General features: G+C 37.9%; 1 protein-coding gene and 1 pseudogene across 1 annotated transcript; both read left to right on the plus strand.

The window, feature by feature from the left end:
* Positions 1 to 663: 663 nt before the first annotated feature.
* Positions 664 to 3017, plus strand: LOC142980398 (uncharacterized). The gene is made up of 2 exons (XM_076125739.1): positions 664 to 1050; positions 2095 to 3017. The coding sequence occupies exons 1-2, from the start codon at positions 903 to 905 to the stop codon at positions 2934 to 2936; spliced, it is 990 nt and encodes a 329-aa protein (XP_075981854.1). The 5' UTR covers positions 664 to 902; the 3' UTR covers positions 2937 to 3017.
* A 9967-nt stretch (positions 3018 to 12984) lies between these two features.
* On the plus strand, positions 12985 to 17657 carry LOC142980373 (uncharacterized; annotated as a pseudogene).
* Positions 17658 to 21571: the final 3914 nt, after the last annotated feature.

The raw sequence follows: 21571 nt of genomic DNA on the forward strand, positions 1-21571 counted from the left end.
GCGAGCGGTTGCTTCGAGAGCAATGCTAGATGCAAATCTTAGATAAGTATAATAATATACTCTGTGGCAAATCTTTTATGCATTTTCGTAAATGGACTAGAACTGAGCGTACTTGCTATGTGGAGCATCAGAAGAAAGGTTAAAGATTTACGAAGATATTAGGTACGTTAATAACACAGGGTTATAAGTTTTGATGATTTGATGAATAATATAATAATTATAGGTACGTGAATAGCTTGTTGATAACAATGACAATTACTCATCTGTGACAGGTGACAGCAAATGTCATAAATATCAACCTCAGTACAGCCTTAATATGATAAATATAAACTTAAATATCTTTTGAACGCAAAGTTCTAAAAATCTGTTAATTTAAACTTGAATTGCCGATTAAATTATCTGCCAGATAAATACAAAAATAATCCCTCCCATTACTTCTAATACATGTGTCATAGCGATACAAAAGTCCTATACATGCCTGCCATTATCCTTTATGGACTGGCATTATTAACGGACAAATCATTGGCCCATTTGAGTTGCCGGCAATATTAAATGCGGATATGTATTTGAATTTCTTAGTAAATACTTTACCTGGATTACTGCAAGATGTTCCACAGGAGATAAGAAACGATATGTGGCTACAAAATGATGGGTGTCCAGCACATTACGCTGTTCGTGTAAAGGTGGCGGTTCGCGCCGCGACAGAGACAGGCGACCGAGACAGGAGACCGCGACCGGAGACCGTGACCGCTACTTAACTCTAGGCAATGTATAAAGCATCAGTTCGCGAGCGCGACAGAGACAGGAGACAGAGGCGCGCGACAGGAGACAGCGAGACGGTCGCTGCTCCGGTGCAGTAGTGTCTCGGTCGCGCTCGTGAAAGTACGTGTTTATGTTTAAAAATGAGTTTTTCTGACGAAGACTGTGAGACTCTGATTGAACTTATCAGGCAGCACCCTCCGCTATACAATGCACAACTAGACTCCTACAGAGACGAAAATTTGAAGGACAATATTTGGAAAAGCATAGCTGAAAGCATAAATAAAACAGGTGAGTTCTTCTTATTTTATTTATTTTGCATAAAATTAACATATTAAGAAAGAAAAGGTTAAGAAGAAAAGGAATGGAATCAGTTCAAACAAGCCGTGTGACATGTTGTTCTTGCCAGTCTACTGCTCCTTGCTGTGACGTCAAGTAATTGGTTAATTTTACTCTAATATCGAGTCCGTTGCTGTTCGAAAACCCTCCTGTTCCACGTAATGTAACAAAATTTGAAGGCAAATTTTCTTCCTCTCGATTCCATTGATGTACGGGCATTTGAGCAGATTCCAAAAATCCATCTCTTAATAGGTTATGCAAGCAACAGGCAACTAAGATCATGTCTGTGCATGTTTCTGGCGCTATTCCGATAGGAGTGTAAAATATTCTAAACACCTGAGACAGCAAACCGAACGCGTTTTCCGATACTCGTCTCGCACGACAAAGGCGGTAGTTAAATATTTCTTTGCTTAAATCGTTTTTTGCAACTCTTCTAGCGTAAGGTTTCATCATAAAAGTATCAAGACTAAATGCTTCATCTCCAACTAAAAAATGGGGTAATATTATGTTCGAATTCGGTAGATTTTTTGGTTTCGGAAAATTAAATTCATTTTTCATTATTTGTTTTCCCATTGCAGACTTTTGGAATATTCCACTATCTCCTTCTTTGCCATAAGAGCCAACGTCTACTGCAATGAACTTGTAATTATAGTCTACAATAGCCAGAAGAACAATTGAGTAATACTCCTTATAATTAAAATACAACGACCCACTATTTTCAGGGGCTCTTATTCTTACGTGCTTCCCATCAATAGCACCTGTGCAATTGGGGAATTGCCATTTGTCCCAAAATCCTTCAGATATAAGCCTAAAATCACTTTCTTTTGGAATAGGCATAAAAATTGGCACCAAAACAGTCTTTAAATGTTTTAACACCTCTTTGACTATTTGTGAAATATAAGAAGGTGATATACGATATTCGAATGATAGCGAAGCATATGTTTCTCCAGTCGCCATGAATCTGGGAATAAAAAAAAATATTATTATTTATTACAGATTCGGAATGCCGTAAAAAATGGAAACTGATCAGGGACTCCTACAACAGATATAAGCGCAAACAAAAACAATCGACGGGATCTGCAGCACCAGCTAAAAATTCAAAGTGGCAGTTTTATGAACGCTTAAGATTTTTAGAAAACACACCATCAGAACGGCAAAGCTGCACCAGTGTAGAACAAGAACAGCAAAGCTCCGCCAGTGTAGAAGAAGAAGTTACTAATACCTCCCCAGGAGTAGAACATGAAGATACTCCTCACGAAGCCGCAGACACGTCAGTACATAACACTCCTTCAAAGGAGTTACCAGGCACTTCTAAATCTACACAAGAGAGATCTAATATACCACTAAATAACAGTTATGAAAAATCAACCTCCAAAAATACAAAGAGAAAGAGACAAAAAGAAGATGAATTCATAAAATTTATGAAGGACAGACAGGAAAACCGAAATAGACAGCTGGAGTCATTAAAATCTCAAGAACCAGTTGATGATATATCGACATTTACAAAACATATTGAAATGATGCTAAGAAAATTGAGTGCACGTTCAAGAGCCATGGCAAAAACGGAAATATTTAATATTGTCTCGAAGTATGAGATCGGAGATATCGAAGGTCAAACTGAACGCCCCTATACTGATTCATCATACCAGTTATCATATAATTCAAATTCATCATACAATTCATATTCTCCGATAAGTGCAGCATCAGAACACCAAACACAGACTGGATTGATTGATTTAACATCTCGCCAATCACTAAATATTTCGAGTGAACCATTTCTAAACAATTACGGTGAAATCGACCAGAATAATTTAGATGAATTGGCAAACTTACCTTAAAGTTAGTGATAATTTTTCTTTTACTGATATTCTTCCCTTTTCTTGCATTGTTTTTTTCAGTAAATTTAATACGTAATCAAACTGTGTTTTATTCAGCCGAAAATACTTCCTGAATATATTGTCATCAAACATCAGGTGCTTCTTTACTAATAGCGAAAATGATCCTTCTTCACCTCTAGTGGAATATAAATCCTTAATAGGTAATCGTCTTTCAGTTTTGTATTTGTAATAATAATATAAGAGCAAATCATCGTCTTCTTCTTCCTCCAATAGCAGCTTCATTACTTGGTTTTCCATCACGACACAAAACACCAGTGACTTCATCGACAGACTCTCTTGAACTGAGCGGTCGCTCTGTGACACTTGTCGCGATCTTCGGTCTCAGTCTCAACCTACAGTACATGCCGAAGAGACCGAGACACTTGTCGTGGTCTCTGGTCTCAGTCTCCTGTCTCGGTCGCCTGTCTCTGTCGCGGCGCGAACCGCCACCTTAAGGGAACACTTAAATAACACATATCCAGATAGATGGATAGGGCGACTGGGTCCAATTTTATGGCCTCCACGTTCACCAGACCTTAACCCGTTGGACTTTTTTTACTGGGGTTGTATTAAGGAAAAAGTGTACAGCGAAGCAATAAGTTCTGTGGAAGAGTTGCGTGCACGCATTCAAGTAGCAGCAAGTAAAATTGAAGAAGCCGGTTATGCGCGTCGGATTAAAATATCTGGCGATGTAGAGCATGTATTGCTGCCGGCGGAGGACACTTCGAGCATTTAGTTTAAGTTATTGATAAAATAAATATCTTTTTTACTAAAATTACCCTGGTTTTCTTCTGAAAATCCTTATTAGTGGCCCGATATTGTTTGTGTAAAGAATTTTGTTAGAATAAAATCATTTTGACGAAGTTTTATAACCATTTATAAAATACTTGGAACATCAAAATTCTGACCTTGATATTGATCTTGCTCCTGTAACTTAATATTGCTTGTAAAGTACACATTGTAATACCTTTTTAGAATCCACACATACTAGACAATTTATAAGATAATGGGCAGTTATAGCGCCGTACTTTTTTTTTCACAGTAAATGACGAAAGTTGACGTTAAGAAAAAAATTGTTTAAAAATAGCATAAAAAAAATGATTTTGAAAATGTTTAACGTTAAAAACACCTAAAATTGTACAAGGTGTCCAGAAAGGGTATCGGGTATTTGTTTTCGCGCCATATTCGAAACGGGGCGTCTAAGGTGTGCGAGGAGGGGTTCGTGGCGTCCGCCATTTTGTGGAGTTTTAGTCACAATGGAACAGTACTCGGGGACGCATCGCGCATTTTGCGTACGAGCGTATTATCGTAATGGTGATTCAATAGTGACTGCTCAACGTCTCTATCGTGCGGAATATCGTACACGTCAAGCGCCAAGTGACGATAGCATTAGGAAATGGATCAGGATGTTCGAGAATACAGGTGCGACAATTAAAATAAAAAACTCTGGTCGTCCTCGTTCAGTTCGCGATGAAGAAACAATTGAGGAAGTTGAGGCGTCGCACAGTGGGCTGAAAATCGGCTTTCGTAGACTTAGGGATTTCATTCTGCAAGTGTCACTTTTTTGCCGGATATAGCTTCTTTTAGTCATTACTATATACAAATATGACACCCGACTTGATTATATGCAAAAACGAAAGAGTTATAATTTTTTTTCGAAAAATTTGTATGGAACTTGTATGAAAAATCGAATTATCTTAAAAACGGCAAGGATAACCGTAATATCCTTACAGGTGGTTATAGCACTAATTATTTATGATTTTTTGGCATACTTCAGATAACGGTCATAAATGCCGTATTTTTTTAAAAAATCGTCAAAATATTTTTATTTAATTTTACATATAAAATGAAATAATTTAGTCTTTGAGTTGAGGAACAATAACTTTTAACAGCACAGAACATAAAATAGCATCACCCCTATACTCCCGAAGAGTAGGCAGAGGCTTAAAGTGGTGTACTTAGAGAAAAATTGGTTATATGTTGTTAAACTTTCGCGATTTGTACACATTATTATTTTACGAAGACGGGTCTTAACGGGACTTACGGTTTGTTTTTGTAATCAGTCTAAAAACAAGGGATTAAGTAAGGTATTACGACGATTTTGTCTTCTAATGAGTCAGGTAATTAAATGATTTGCAAGACTGCCACACAACAATGTCAACTATGGACTTAATTAAGCTTTTCTGATGATGACAACTAATTAACAAATTAGCTTAGGTAGTTAAGCTCATTAGCAACAAACATCAACAAATTAAAAATAATGCAACAAATTAGCATAGGTAGGTAAGCTCATTAGCAACAAATTAAAAATAATGCAACAAATTAGCATAAATAGGTAAGCTCATTAGCAACAAACGACAACAAATTAAAAAGAATGCAACAAATTACCCACGTAAGCTTATTTGTTAATTAGTTGTGCTTTAAGTTCTAAAAAAATATAAATTTAAGTCTAATGAGGGTAGTTAACTAATTATCGACATTTTGCAATAAAAGGGCTGAAATATTGCTTAGTTATTTATATCGTTCACAACTGTGTAACTGCTAACATTGAATCTCTGCTCTTCGACAGTAAAATTTGAAAATGGAAAGTTTAATCACCAATTTAGACTTGTTCGTTCTTCTAAGAAGTAATAGCACTTCATTTAATCATGAAGTATTGTTTGGTGAAATTGTATCCCGCATAGGTGATTGCCTTCCGGCTGAAGATCAAGTAACTCTGAAAGAGTTTTGTCGGAGATTCACGCGAGCTGCTTTACAGAGGTGGCAAAAATCTAATCGATTCATTGACAATTTTAGGAAATTATATGGGGATTGGCTGCAAGCAAATATTGATTGGCCAAGTTGTGTGCAAACTTTTCTTAATCAAGACCCAAATGTTGCTGAGGAGCCAAAAGCATACTCAGTCTCTCAAGAACCGTCTACTTCATCGTCTATTGGAACAATGACGAAAAGGTCCCGAAAGCCATTTGAAGATCTGGGAAGCAAACAGAAAAAGAGAAGATCTAATGAACATGCAACCGAAGATTCCTGTGAGTTGGCATATGCAGCTGCAGCACGTTTGAAAAAAGAAGGGCATGATGATATCGCATCTGTGATTGAATATATGATGAAAAATCCAGAAGCAGCCGCTACAATTAATAAATCGCTTAAGAAACCAAGAAAAACAGTCATATTTACACCAGAGAAAGCGCTTGGATTACTACTTTCACTAAAATTGTCAAAGTGGCAATATATTACGTTGCGGGAGGCTGCCATTCGGGAAGGTGCTGAGGGTATTTATCCATCCTACTACAGGGTGTCTGGTGGCAGATTTATGTTTTTAAATTCGATTATTTCGAAAAGTAATAAACGGTGCGGGGGGAGGGTAGTGTTGTTAGAATCAGTGGCCGTGCGGATTTCTCAGTCACGATGTCGCAGTGGTCGAGTGAGCATCGCGCGTTCGCGATCGAGGCATTTTTCAAAAGTAACGATTCGTACGTAACTTCTCGTCGACAATTTTGTTCACACTTTGGTATTCGACGGATAAGTGATGCACCGAATGTAAATTTAATTCGTTCCTGGGTGCAGAGGTTTCGCGCAACTGCTTCGGCTATGAACACCCCACGGCCAGGGCCCAGTCGATCTTCAAGGACTCCCGAAAACATTGAACTGGTTGAAAGCAGCTTACGTGAAAATCCACGACTTTCAATAAGAAAAAGAGCGGCCTCGCTGGGACTCCCTAGAGCGATCGTTCATGAAATTTTAAAAAAGGATCTAAAGTTCCATCCTTTTAAAATCCAAATTGTTCAAGAATTAAAGGAAAGTGACTTTGTTTCGCGTAAATTTTTTTGTGAAACAATGTTGGAACGTTTTCGTACCGTTAATGCGATTTTTTGGAGTGACGAGGCCCACTTTCACTTAAACGGCCACGTCAACAAACAAAATTGCCGGTACTGGTCTCCGAGAACCCGCAACCCTCGACTGAAACATCAAAAACCATTGCATTGCCCAAGGGTTACTGTTTGGTGTGCCTTATCCACGAATGGGATAATTGGACCATTTTTTTTTGAAAATGCTCGAGGTCAGGCGACAAATGTCAACAGTGACAATTATCGACAAATGCTTACGGATTTCTTTTGGCCGAACCTTCGAGCTCATCCATCGTACTCATCACACACGTGGTTTCAACAGGATGGTGCGACTGCACACACAGCCAGGGCTTCGTTGGATTTGCTTCGGGAATTTTTTCCACAAAAATTGATCAGTCGCTTTGGGGACATCCCGTGGCCACCGAGGTCACCTGATTTGACCCCGATGGATTTTTTTCTTTGGGGCTACCTCAAAGAGAGAGTTTATAACAATAATCCCCGTACTCTTGTGGATTTAAAAGAGAATATTCGTCATGAAGTTAGCTTAATCGATCGAAGTTTACTGCAGCGTGTGGCGCAAAACACAAGGCTCCGTTTCGAACAATGTGTGCAACTCGACGGGAGACATTTGGATGAAGTTATTTTTAAAAAATGAAATCCGCATTTCTGTTCTATTGTTTGATGCTTTTATTAAAACTTTATGTCAAATATAACATTTTTTATTAAAGTTTGAAAACATAAATCTGCCACCAGACACCCTGTATAAAGTGCAACAAACCAAGCTTGATTGCTACCCTCCGAAGCAATCAGTATCAGTTACGGATTCATCGGCAAGGATTACCCTTCAAGCTTTACTTGATATCACGGTGACTAGGATTCTTCAAAATCTTTCTGGTGATGTGCAAAATAAACAGCTAAAGCTGATAACTAAGTGGGGATTTGATGGTGCCTCCAACCAAAGCCGATACAAACAGAAAATGGAAGGTGAGCAAGATGATTCGAGCATTTTCATGACCTCCTTGGTGCCGTTAAAACTTACAGATGGAGATAATACTTTATGGACAAACCCAAAACCTTGTTCGGCTTTGTATTGTCGTCCAGTTCAGTTTACTTTTGTAAAAGAGAGCGAAGCAGTTGTGATTGATCACAAAAGACAAATGGATGATGAAATTAAGGCTCTTATACCCACTGCATGCATTAATAATAACAGTGTGACTCATCAACTAATGATGACAATGATCGATGCTAAAGTCTGCACTTATCTCTCTAAAGCCAGATCAAATGCATCGTGTTATCTGTGTTTAGCGAAACCAACAGAGATGAATTGTTTAGATGCTGTAACATCAAAAACTGTGTGTCCTGATATATATGAGTTTGGTTTGTCATCCTTACACGCCCGTATAAATTGCATGGAATGTCTGTTACATATTGCGTACAGACTTGACTTCAAACAGTGGGCTGCGAGAAGTAATGAGCACAAAGAAATGTTGCAGACAAGAAAGAAATTGGTTCAGATGAAATTCAAAGATGAGCTCAATTTGTTGATTGATATTGTGAAACAAGGTTCAGGAACTACGAATGATGGGAATACAGCAAGAAGGTTTTTCGAGTCTCCCAAAAAAACTGCAGCTATTACAGGGTTGGATGAAGAACTGATCAAGAGATTCGCTGTGATATTGCAGGCAATCACATCTGGAGATAAGATTGACGTTGTCAAATTTAAAGATTATGCCCGCAAAACAGCAGAAAAGTACGTGGAATTATACGGCTGGTACTATATGTCCGCAACTGTGCATAAATTATTAATTCACGGGGCTGACATTATAGAGAAAAACGACATTGTGCCCATTGGGACTCTCTCGGAAGAAGCCTCAGAGTCTCGAAATAAAGATTTTAGGAGGTTCCGGGAACATCATTCTCGGAAAAGAAGCAGGCAAGATTCAAATCAAGACATCTTGAATATGCTTCTTCTGTCTTCGGATCCTGTTCTTAGTGCACAACGGCCTAATTTAGATGCCAAGAGAAAGCAGAGCTTTTTTGCTGAAACTCTTGATCTAATTCAATTTCAGCAAACTGAGTTCGAGTTTTTAGATATCTCCAATCTGGATTCTGACTCTGAATTAGAGTCAGAAAACGAAAGCGATAAAGAGAATATGTAAATTAAATTATATATATTAATAAGATTTCTTACTATTTCATCCTCCAAGTCTTATTCCCAAGCTTTTGGGGGTCGGCATCCAGTCTAACTTAATTTGGCTGAGTATCCGTTTTTCCACGGAGCGACTGCCATCTGACATCCGCAACCCAAAAGGTGAACGATATTCAAGGGTTAGATCAGGTGTCAGATCATTTGAGGGTACTGACTCCCTGTATCGACTGTCATTGATGGGCATGACAGCTGGAACCGAGTGACTGCTTACCGTGCCCTCAGAGGCACAGGGGCTTAATCCTAACTTCGGGCAATTTTTGTGAGAATTTTCCGAAATACCTCAGAAATTCTGAGAATATATCAGAAAACCACACAAAAACTTTTTGGCCCAACCCAGGATTCGGACACGGGCCCTCGTGCACAGCAGTCGCATATACGACCAACTGCGCCACGGAAGCAGTCAGAGGATTTTTTGCTATTTATGTAAGTTTATTGTACCAATAGGTTTAAATAGTTATTAATTCATCAAATTTTATTAGTTATTATATATTCTGTATGTTGTGTTTAAAGTAGGTACTGTTTTTTTTAATTATATTTTAATTGTACATATTGTATAGTTGTTATTGCCTAATCCCTTGCTTTTGGACTCATTAGAAAACTAAACCTTTTTTTTAAGTGTGTGGGTGTACTAAGATATCTGCCTACTCTTCGGGAGTATAGTGGTGATGCTATTTTATGTTCTGTGTTGTAAAAAGTTAGTGTTCTTCAACTAAAAGACTAAATTATTTCATTTTATATGTAAAATTAAATAAAAATATTTTGACGATTTTTAAAAAAAAAACGGCATTTATGACCGTTATCTGAAGTATGCCAAAAAATCATAAATAATTAGTACTATAACCACCTGTAAGGATATTACGGTTATCCTTGCCGTTTTTGAGATAATTCGATTTTTCATACAAGTTCCATACAATTTTTTCGAAAAAAAATTATAACTCTTTTGTTTTTGCATATAATCAAGTCGGGTGTCATATTTGTACATAGTAATGACTAAAAGAAGCAATATCCGGCAAAAAAAGTGACACTTGCAGATTGAAATCTCTAAGTCTATGAAAGCCGATTTTCAGCCCACAGTGCGTCGCGTCGGTTCGTCAAAATCCGTCTTTATCCATCCGAAAGCGAAGCCAAGCGTTGAACATCAAAAAATCGTCTTTACATTCGATTTTAAAGAAAGACTTACATCTAAAAGCCTATAAAATTCAATTGGTTCAAGAATTGAAGGATACGGACTATGCTAATCGACTGAATTTTGCGAACGAAATGCTGCAGCGATTTAACAACTTTAACAACATACTGTTCAGTGACGAAGCAAATTTTCACTTGAATGGTCATGTGAATAAGCAGAATTGACGGTACTGGGCAGTGGAGAATCCGAGACGAAAGCATGAATGACCCCTGCATAGCCCAAAGGTCGTTGTTTGGGCCGCTATGTCTGCTAAAGGCATAATTGGACCTTATTTTCACGAAGATCAACGAGGCCGAGCAATTAATGTGAATAGTGACCGTTATTGCGATATGTTGCGAATTTTTTTGGTCCCAGAGTTACAGGAGTTTGCGGGTTTCAACTCAAGAACGTGGTTCCAGCAAGATGGGGCCACTTGCCATACCTCAAATGTCTCAATGTTAACGAATTATTCCCTAATAAAGTCATTTCGCGAAGGGGTAACATCAAATGGCCTCCCAGAAGCCCCGACCTTAGCCCGCTTGACTATTTTGCATGGGGATACCTTAAAAGTAAGGTTTATCAAAACAATCCGACGAATCTAACCCAGTTAAAGCAAAACATCAAGTCAGAAATGGCAGCAATATCGACAGCTATGTGTCAACGTGTTATAGCCAATCTTCGTTTCCGTTTAGAAGAGTGCCAGCAACGTAACGGTCATCATTTGGATAACATTATCTTTTCCAAATAATTCTCCAATTCATATGCTAATAAACTTTTTTATTGCGTAAAAATATTTTTTGTTTCATTGAACTTACAAATACCCGATACCCTTTCTGGACACCTTGTACTAAAATTAGGTAATACACGTCTTCAGAAGTGTAATACTAAAAATATCACACAGAAATACCTAAATTTGATGAAATGGCAACGAAATGAATGAAAAAAGTAGCGAAATTTATAAAAAAGTATAAAAGGCTACGCCATTTTCATATGGTTAGAAACCCTGGCAAGAAAATACGATTTTCTTACAGTTTCACATCCGGTCCAACTCCAGTTTACGGGTTATCCATTATTTACGACAGACCCTGTATGTACAGTCGCAACGTAAATAAAACAAACACAGCAATTAGATTGAATATAACGTGTTTAACCATTTTGATCCTATATATTATTGGCTGGATAATATCTAATAATGTCTTTGTAATTTAAATGTCAGTTTTAGAATGTCATATTATTCAGCTTATTCATTGAGTTGGTGTTTGATTTATTTAATTTTGTCGTTCCTAATTGCCATGAATTCAGATAATATTGTGTTTATTAAAAGTGCCCGTAATAAAGATGTGCTTATAAAATCTGGACATAAATATTATTTCGGTACAAAGAACAAAAGTGGTTCAACTAATTGGAGATGTGTAAACCAGTCTATTTGTTGTGCATCTATTACATTATCTTCAGATAGGATTGAAATATTAAGAGTATCCCAACATGTGTGTAAGCCTAACATAATGAAAAATAAGGTCGATATCTGTCTTCAAAAATGTAAGGAAAGAGCTGCAGAATGCATGCAGCCAGTTCAATCTTTATTTGAAGATCAATTTGAAGACTTAAAAGAAACTGCTTGCACAAGTACATCTCGAGAAATACCTTCTTTTAAATCTGTTAAAGATACATTGTACCGACATCGTTACAGAGCATTAACAGTTAAAAAAAGTACGTTTAATAATGTACAAGATGAAGTTCTGCCTAAAATTTTAAGTGAAAACTTCTTAGTAAGCGACTTAGATAACATCTTAGTATTTGCAACCCCTATGGCTGTTGATATCGTGAAAAATGAGACCAGTTATTTGGGCGATGCGATGGTACTTTCAAAATTGTGCCTAAACCGTATTACCAGCTATAGGTATACGTTGCACGTAGACGATTTAAGCAAAACTGAAAATTCAGGAATAGTGCCCGTTATTTATGCTCTTTTACCGGATAAAAGTGAAAGTACATATAATAAACTTTTTTTAATTTTGAAAAGTAAATTGTTTTTAAATATTACTCATTATGTAAGTGATTTTAAAATGGCTGTCCTCAATGCTGTAAAGAATAATTTCATTGATGTCGAACTGAAAGGATGTTTTTTTCATTATCAAAGGGCCATATGGAAAAAATGTAAAGAATTAGGTATAACTTCCTATGATGAAGGCCGTGAGTTCGTAAAGAAACTTATGGTGACAGCTCTGCTACCATATTTCAACCAAAAATGGATGAAAAGGCAAGTTGATGTTAGATCTAAGTCGTAAAATTAATTAGTTTTGATATAATTTATAGGTTGCATTATATTTCTTTCAAAAACATGAGAATATGTAGTGAAATATGGGAGTACTACCCGTGCGCGATAAGTTGAGACCCGCGTGGAATGCGACACTCCTCCCCCATCCCCGCGCACCTACCCGCGGCCGCCCGCGGTGTACAGTTGAAGCCATATTTTTTATCTATTAGTTTCGTACTGGCTTACGTCACGTATCGACGCGCTCCGAATAAGTTGTTAGTTTTGTTATAATAGTCCGTGTTAAGTTTATTTGTTATTGCTCCTGTTACGTTTTTTTATTGTTAAAGTTTCTGTTACGTTTTTTGACTGTTTTATTGTTATAATTTTTTTAATACAACATTGTAATGAGGGGTAAAGCTTTGCGTAGTGGAGAAAGAAAGCTCGTGCTGAAAGTGTTCGAGTTTTTCGAAAACGAAAAGCGAAACCAGCAGTTTTGTTTACCTGTTGACCAGGCAATCAAGAGAACCTGCATGGCAACGGGAGTTTCCAAGGCGACGTTGATGAGGATCAAAACTGAAGCTAAGCGCTTGCAAACTGCTTCACCAACACCAGGTTCGTCTTCGGCACTAAGTGATGTGAATTTATCAACACCGGGCAAGAAACGTAGACCTAAGAGTAACCGCATCCAATTAGACAGTTTTGACATGTGTGCCTTGAGGAATATAGTTGATAGTTTCTACACGGTCAGGAAGGAAATACCTACCTTGAATAAGATACTCAGTTTGGCTAAAAGAGACCTTAACTTTCAAGGGGAGAAAACGTATTTAAGACGAGTGCTAGTGGACAAACTAGGATACAAATTTACAAAATGCAAATACGCGAGACACTTTCTCGTTCAAAAACCAGACATTCGAGCGTGGAGAGCGAGATATCTAAGAAGATTAAAAGAAAATGATGATTTGGGCTCGGCAAAAAGGCCAGTCATTTATATTGACGAAACATGGATTCACTCTCATTACACAGTTAGCAAATGCTGGCAAAATAGTACTGATGCTACTATTAGAAAAAATCACAGTCCGGGGCAAAGATGGGTGATTGTTCACGCAGGGGGAGAAAATGGTTTCGTGGAGGGGGCTGAGTTGCTTTATAAATGTAAAAGCAACACAGGTGACTACCATCACGAAATGGATACAACAAATTTTAAAAAATGGCTTATCGAGAAGCTGATCCCCAACTTGCCGCCGAATAGTATTGTGGTACTAGATAACGCACCATACCACTCTACACAAGTAGAAAAACCACCTACAAGTGTAGCAACGAAAGCGGTAATAAAGCAATGGCTGTTAGACCACAACATTGAATTCGACGAGCGAATGACGAAATCCGAGATGTATCACCTATTGTACATAAATAAGCCTCCAAAAAAATATATTATTGATGATCTTTTAAAAGAGCATGGCCACGAAGCTGTTCGTTTGCCTCCCTATATGTGTGACCTCAATCCCATCGAGTACATTTGGAATTTGGTCAAGATAAAAATGTGAGCCAGCTAGAAAGAGACATAGAAAAATTAACACGTGATGCTATTAATAGTATAAATGAGAGTGACTGGAAAAAGGAAATAAACCATGTTGACAGGCTTAGACAGAAGTATTGGGAAGATGATCACCTGCAAGAAGACATTGAGTCCCAATTAATTATTAACTTGCTGTCTGACACCACCAGCTCAGATAGCGAAAGTGAGAGCGAACCTCAACAACTACCAGAGGGAATAGCAATAATTAGTAGTGATGACGACTAAATAATTACTGAAAAGTTATGTGATATGAATGATAAGGGTAGGAGGATGATGATGACGACTAAATTATTGTTGAAAATAATCTAATAAATACTTATACATAAAAGCATCTTTTATTTAATATAATACCTATCGGCTTTCACTTTTAGTGATACATAATAAATCTATAGTCTGACAATTACGATTAATTATTGTTATAAAATAACTTAATATTGTAAATAATTTCACTATGGAAGATGACTACCTAAAATTCGCAGATACCGCCGCATGCGGAAGCTAGTTACATTTTTTGTTTGAACTGTACTTGTCAGTGACGTCACCGCGCTCAGGTCTCAACTTATCGCGCACGGGTACATAGTCTCATACCGGGAGCCGGTTACGTCAACAGCATACGTTTGACATTTATAGGCAGCCATGTTTGTGTTTTTGTGATGCTGTCTAAGTATGGATATGCCTCAGGAATATTTTTGTATGCATTAAAATTTTAATTTATTTTTATTTTTGCACTGTTTTCATTATCGTTTTGAAAATAATATGTTTGCCCTTTTTTATTTTTTGCATTATTTTGTTTATTTTTTCGGTGTTTGGATGAGCTTTAATTTTTTCTGCTTTTTTAATATAAGACAACGACGGTCTCGGGGACGACGTGGAAGTTGAGCGACTACGCGCGGGGTTCGAGGTGGTGCACAGGGCAGGGGCCGTATCCGCACGCGCGGCGGTCGTGGTTGTGGTCTTGGTGCTGGTACTCCTGGTCTTGGTGCTCAATGTGCTCATAGGCCTTCAGTTTCTGACTCGTAATTGCGGCTTATTTTTACTAACAAAATGCTTATAAATATTGTTAATAATGAATAAACTATTTTAAACAATTAACTTATATTTCAGTTTAACTAGTGGAGCATTGCAAAGCTTTGATGAGGTTAATGCTATGGAGCGGCCACTCCACGAAAGCAGGAGGAGGGAGCTGCCGTCAGTGAGGACAGTACCTGAAGGGTAAATTAATGTTAAATTATTATAGTTTATTCTATAGCAATTGTTTAATTATTCTGGTATATGGTAATAAAATTAACACTTTTTTTGTAGATCCCAATCCTTATGGTCGTCCTTACAAGAAATGATGCACCCCTCCCCCTCCACGAGTCAAGAGCCTCCAATATGCTCGGCTCCACCGCCTCCAATATGCTCGGCTCCACCGTCTCCGGCTCTGTAATTATACTGTTATTTTTTAAATTTTCAAATGAAATTATTTATCAACCGTAACAATTAACATCGAATATTTATATTTGCAAGCATGTTGAATGTGGTGAGAGCGGGCAGCCATCTCCCCGATTTACCGCTGCAAAGAGACCCGCGAAAGTTTTCATTTTATTTTATTTGTTTCTGAAGTTAGATTTTATGAAACAAGAAAAAATATTAACAATAACACTGCTCTTTTTGTTGTTATAGAAATAACGACTCTACTGGAAAGGGCGAGGAGGTTCCGGCTTCAAGGCGGTGCTTGTAAGTACAAAAATGAGCAAAAATATATTTTTAGTTATTGCGATACCGGTACTGATTTTCTTATTTTCTAAGGATTCCACCTGTCGGGGCTTCATCTTCATCATCAGCCATCAGGGCTCGTCCTTTGGAGGACGAGAACATTAGCCAAATTTTGAATTATGGTTAGTGAATATTTTTCTTTCAGACCTATCTTTTAGTATATATTTATTTGACTACAGTATATTATTATTATTTACACAGGCAGTGAAGAGGATGCTGACAGCGATGATGAAGATGAAGATTTAGTTCAGCCAGTGCAGATGCCAAGGAGGGCTGAAAGACTTTTTATGTCTGAGGAAGAGACTGAGGTGCCACCTATAGACGCCGCTATAGGCTTTGAGTGGCCACCTCAATTTCCCTGCGGCCTGCAGCCCCCATCTAGCGCCCAGCCAGAGCCCGAACCCAACGCCGAGCCCGAACCTAGTGCTGACCCCGAAGTCACTGTCGAGCCAAACAATAAATTTGATTTTAAGTGGAGAGGGTTTTCAGAATCTCAAATTCCTCCTGAATTGAGAAAGGAACCATTCTCTGAAATTAATTGTGGTCCCACAGTTCCATTGGCGAGCCCATATGAGGCATTTACAGCTATATGGGATCGCCAAATAATGGAGCACATTTCAATGGAGACAAATAGATATGCTCAGCAAGAAGTAACGGCCATGATTCATCAGGGGCTACTTTGCCCAAATAGTCGTATCACGCGATGGCGGGATACGAATCCAGATGAGCTGTACGTGTATTTCGCAATACTCCTAGCGACTACAACACGCAATACTCCTACACTATTGTGAAATCACTTACAGACTCATACTGGAATACAGCACAAGATTTGTTATCTTCACCTGGGTTTTCGGCAACGATGAGCTTTGACCGTTACTTCTTGCTATCTAAATGTCTCCATTTCTGTAATAATGATGACTGCAATCCACACACAATGACGCGATCGGAGGCAAAGCTTTTTAAGGTGCGTCCCATTACAGACCACCTTAACCAGCGGTTCCAACAATTATATATTTTATCACAAAATATTGCATTAGACGAAAGTCTAACACAGTGGAAGGGTTGGTTAGATATTAATCAATTCATCCGAAATAAAGCAGCCACAGTCGGAATCAAAACTTACGAGGTGTGTGAGTCCCAGTCTGGCTACTTGTGGCGGTTCGAAGTGCACGTAGGGCATGACGAATCTCCACGAGATAGTCCTTTATCTGGGGTTGTGCCGGCCCTTGTGCTTAAACTTCTCAATGGTCTTGAGCACAAGGGCCACACGGTGTGGATGGATAACTTCTATAACTCTCCTGCGCTTGCGCGAGAGTTAAAGGTAAGGATTTGACTGTGCTGGCACTCTTCGCTTGAACCGTCAGTTTGTTCCCACTGAACTGACTAATCTAACCAAGGGAGCTTTGGCTGTAGGTCAAGTTCGTGGCTGCACTTCAGGCGATGTGGATCTGGTGGTATGGCGAGATAAGAACCTCATTTCTCTTATCTCGACGTACCATGGGTTAGCAACGGTGAAGTGTGGCGACGTACTAAAGCCCTCCATAGTACCATTAGTACCCGATTATAATGTGTGCATGCATTATAATGGGTGGTGTTGATCGCAAAGATCAAATGATCGCCATGTACCCATTAGAAAGGCGACGGAATCGGGTGTGGTACAAAAAGTTTTTCAGACGTCTGTTAAATGTTAGTGTCCTGAATGCATTCATACTCCTCCGCACACAGCAACCTCTTACCCACCGAAGGTTTCGTGAAACTTTGGTAAGGGAATTGGTCGCAAAACACAAGCCACTTTCACCCGCAACAGGTACAGCTCGACCAGTGGGACATTTTTCAATATGACTTTCTGGCCGGAAAACAACATGAACGTCAGCGCAGATTTTGCGTTGTATGTAAAAAGAGAACCACTGCATATTGCAGGCAGTGCAACGTTCCACTGTGCGTGTTCACCTGCTTTGAGCCACATCACTAGGGATGAAACGATACGAGTAAATCCAAGTAAATACTCGATACTTTTCTCCGATACCACGTACATTTTAGTATCGATACTTTGAAATTAAGTATCGAGTAGGTATCGGTTAAAAGTACTCATATCAGTAATTTTATTGTTTTGGTGTACATTTTACGTGAATGGTAAGCGGTATACGCAAATTCAAATAATTGACATAAAAACGTTTATCATAAATTGAAATTTCTGAACGCATCCTAGATTTAGTTTTGTGTAGTTGGCAAGCTTGTTTGTCTATGCCCGAAAAAAGTTAGCGCCGGCCACGGCCACCCACCGCCATATTTTATTTTATCGTCATTCTGTCATGCAGTCAATTGTTTGTTGTCTTAACATTTCTCCGTTAATCTTACAACCGTTAATAGTAGCCTGTGTTTGTTTGTATCTAAAGCATTTTGATTATTTGAGTGATTGAAAATGGGGCCTCCGAAGTCTTGTGTGTGGCAATATTTCACAAAAAATGACGAGAAAACCGCAGCCTGTAAAAAATGTTTTAAAACCGTGCGGTATTGTGGCAATACTTCTAATTTGCATAAGCATTTAAAAAGCCATCCTGATTATAGTGCACCAGCTAATGACAAGATTTCAATGTAAGTACATACCTACTATAAAATTTATCTAAAATTATCAGGTAACTTTGGCTGCCGGTAATGAATAGTGTTGTTTGTTACGTTACACTCTGGATATCGATAAACTTTAATCGTACTAATTAACAGGTATGACTGGTATCGATAAACTATATAAGTTATAGCATTTATATTTAAAAATATATATTTTTTTCTGCCTTGTGATAAAGAAGTCAATAGTAGCACTAGTTTTATGAAGATTAAGTCAATTTCAATTATTTTAGGAGACAGAAAAAGGAAACTGATCGTATGGCAGGAGTTAGCAGTCAGAAGAAAGAAACAGTTCCTGATTCCCCTGAACCCTCGACATCGACGTCTACAAAATCTAATAATCCACAGCCTGACTCTGATCTGCACATGATGCGTGGTGATAATACATTAAAATGTATGTTCGACAACATTGCTTCACAAAAAAGTAAGTAACCTTATAATAAAAAAAAAAAAATTGGATGATTATTTTTAATTACACATACAAAATTTGCTTTGTTTCAGAGGGTGGCATGAAATATAATAATATTAATATGTGCATTTTGTATTTCATATGCAAGGATATGCGACCATTCAATGTTGTTGAAGGAGAAGGTTTTTTTAAAACTTGAAGGAATTGGCTCCTTATTACAAAGTACCTTCGTCAACACACTTTAAGAAGTTGCTCTGTCACAAATACGACATTGTGAAGATGGAGTATATTTCAAGAATATCCAATGCAACTGAGCTATGTGTGACTCTTGATGTAAGTATGGACGGAAACTATGAACGAAAAGAGTTTTTTGGGAGTTACAGTACATTTTTTAGAGAAAACAGCGCTTACCAGTTCGAATATTGCTACCAGGGAACTCCAGTCAAACCATACAGCAGAGTACATATCTGAAGTATTTAGCAATATTCTTCAAGATTGGGATATACCACTGTTAAAAGTAACTTGCGCAGTTACAGACAACGGCGCTAATATGGTTGCCGCGATTAAAAAAACTCTTGGTGATGCAAAACAGTTGCCGTGTTTTGCACATACAATAAATTTGATAGTAGATTCATCAATCAAAAATGCTTCTTACTCCGCTTGATTTATTTATAGCTTTACAACTAGTTTTATATAAACATTAGCTTATTGAGAGAACAGGCTTTTTAGTATTAACCAATATTTTACCAAGAGAACAGGCTTTTTAGTTTTAAGTCAATATTTTACCAATATTTTATTTTACTAATATTCTATCCCATTTTACTATTTTAGGAAGAGCGTATATTAGAAGAAACTCCTCATTTATGTACACCAGATTTTGCGAACAACGAAATCCTGAAATCTGTCCAACATTTAAAAAAAGATATAACTACGCAGGAATTTCCCAGTGTTCCTCAAAAATACAATGCCATGGTCGGAAAGCTAAAAGATGCGGGAATAGACACAATATCTTCAATACCTACATTTAGTTCCATTAAAGACGCGTTATATAGAACACGTAATTCAGCGGCAAGAAAAAGGTTTTAGAGATTGTGTGTGATACTGAAGAAGAAATTGAATCTTATAACACAGGTTATGGTTACTCTACAGCATCTACATCGTCAGCATCCGCACAATCGCCTCCGACGACGGCAACATATCAACAACTTCCTTAAAATAAACTGTTTTGATTTAAGAAAATCAACACATTAATGATAATAACAACTTAAATTAGCAATTTTTTGATTTAAGAAAATGAATACACCCATAGATAATAATAAAAAAAGTTTTTATTTCTTACCTTAGAGTGATCGCAAGTTTTTCTCTTGGTGAAACAGCTTTTCTAAAGTTTGTGTCTTGTTTTGTAATATCTTCTTTTATAAGTGATAGTAATTCTTCAAACTGTTTTCTATCGACTCTAAAATAATTTTTGAAATATTCGTCTTGCAAATCGTAGAACATCCGCAACAATTCACCCTTGTTAGGTCTCTCTCTAATATGGTTGCTCATCCAAAATCTTGGTTTGTTACGCTTCTTTTTCTTGTTATAATGGTAGAGCAGCAAGCATTTATTTATTGTATTTACGTAGTCCTCTTCACTAGAATCGTCGGACATCATTTTCGTAAAATTTATCGCGCGACTTGCTTCCTCTGCGGACTACCCGGCACTGAGATATTTTTTCTGCGCCTCTTCGCTCATGGCTGCTGACAATGGAAGGCAAACAACTCGCTCATCTGACTCCACTCATTTCCCGCCTAGCTCACTCCTCGAAACTCGCCGGCAATGGAAGGCAAAACCCATTTTTCACTGAAACTCTTTCTTAATGGATGGTGAGAACTATTTACTCCTTTCCGCTCAGCTTTTTCCTACTCATTACCCTTTCGCAGTGGAAGGCGGGCATAAAGCATGTTCAAACCAGAGATTTCTCCATACAAAATGTAGTTCCTTCCTGTACAGGCCGCTCTACATTACTGCGCCGCCGCTAGTTTCCATACATGCGCTATAAAAATGTTTTGTTCTAGCGCTTTCGATAATTGTCCAGCATAAAAATAAACCCTTCCTATCATTCTTATTAACGTGTCCTTTAAATTGTAAGATTGCAAAACAAATGTCGCTGTCCAAATTAGTCAGTGCAAAGACTCGCAGAGATGGGTGCCATAAATCATACAAGTAAAATAACGGATATCACTTCCTCTCTCGCACTTACGCGTCTTATGAGTGACGTCAACAAGTTGTAGTGAAGCGCGCTATTATTGTTTACTATTTTTTGTCAAAGTCGATCGACGCTCATTGCACTATGTTGACAGACGCATTCCTACAAGAGAAGTGTGATTTATGTTATGGTCCAACCGACGTGAGTCTGCGCGGAGCCACACCAACCTAAACAATAGTGATGGTAGTAATACTTAATTAAAAAAACTTTTTTGTTTTTAGGTGATGCAGGCCCTTCGGCCGTGTATGATACCAGAGTTTGGTAACCAGTATCATACGAAGAAAAAATGATCGTTGTAGGATACTGGTATCCAAGTAATAGGATTTATTATTTTTCTGATACTCTTTATTATGTTTGGTAACCAGTACCCAGTAAGTAATATAACATTCTGCCTATGAAACCAACTCTACAAAACTGTGATAAGCGAAAGGGTAGTTTCCCAACTCAATACTGAGATGAGAACCCTATCTGGTTATTCAAAATCAAATTCGAATTATTTTT

The sequence above is a fragment of the Anticarsia gemmatalis genome, chromosome 18 (genome assembly GCF_050436995.1).
Source record: "Anticarsia gemmatalis isolate Benzon Research Colony breed Stoneville strain chromosome 18, ilAntGemm2 primary, whole genome shotgun sequence".
Lineage (NCBI taxonomy): Eukaryota > Metazoa > Arthropoda > Insecta > Lepidoptera > Erebidae > Anticarsia > Anticarsia gemmatalis.

Excerpts from the sequence above, each read along its gene's own strand:
- LOC142980398 (XM_076125739.1), top strand. The coding sequence starts at position 903 with ATGAGTTTTTCTGACGAAGACTGTGAGACTCTGATTGAACTTATCAGG. Across the intron at positions 1,051-2,094 it reads TGAAAGCATAAATAAAACAG|ATTCGGAATGCCGTAAAAAA; the intron begins GTGAGTTCTTCT and ends TATTTATTACAG.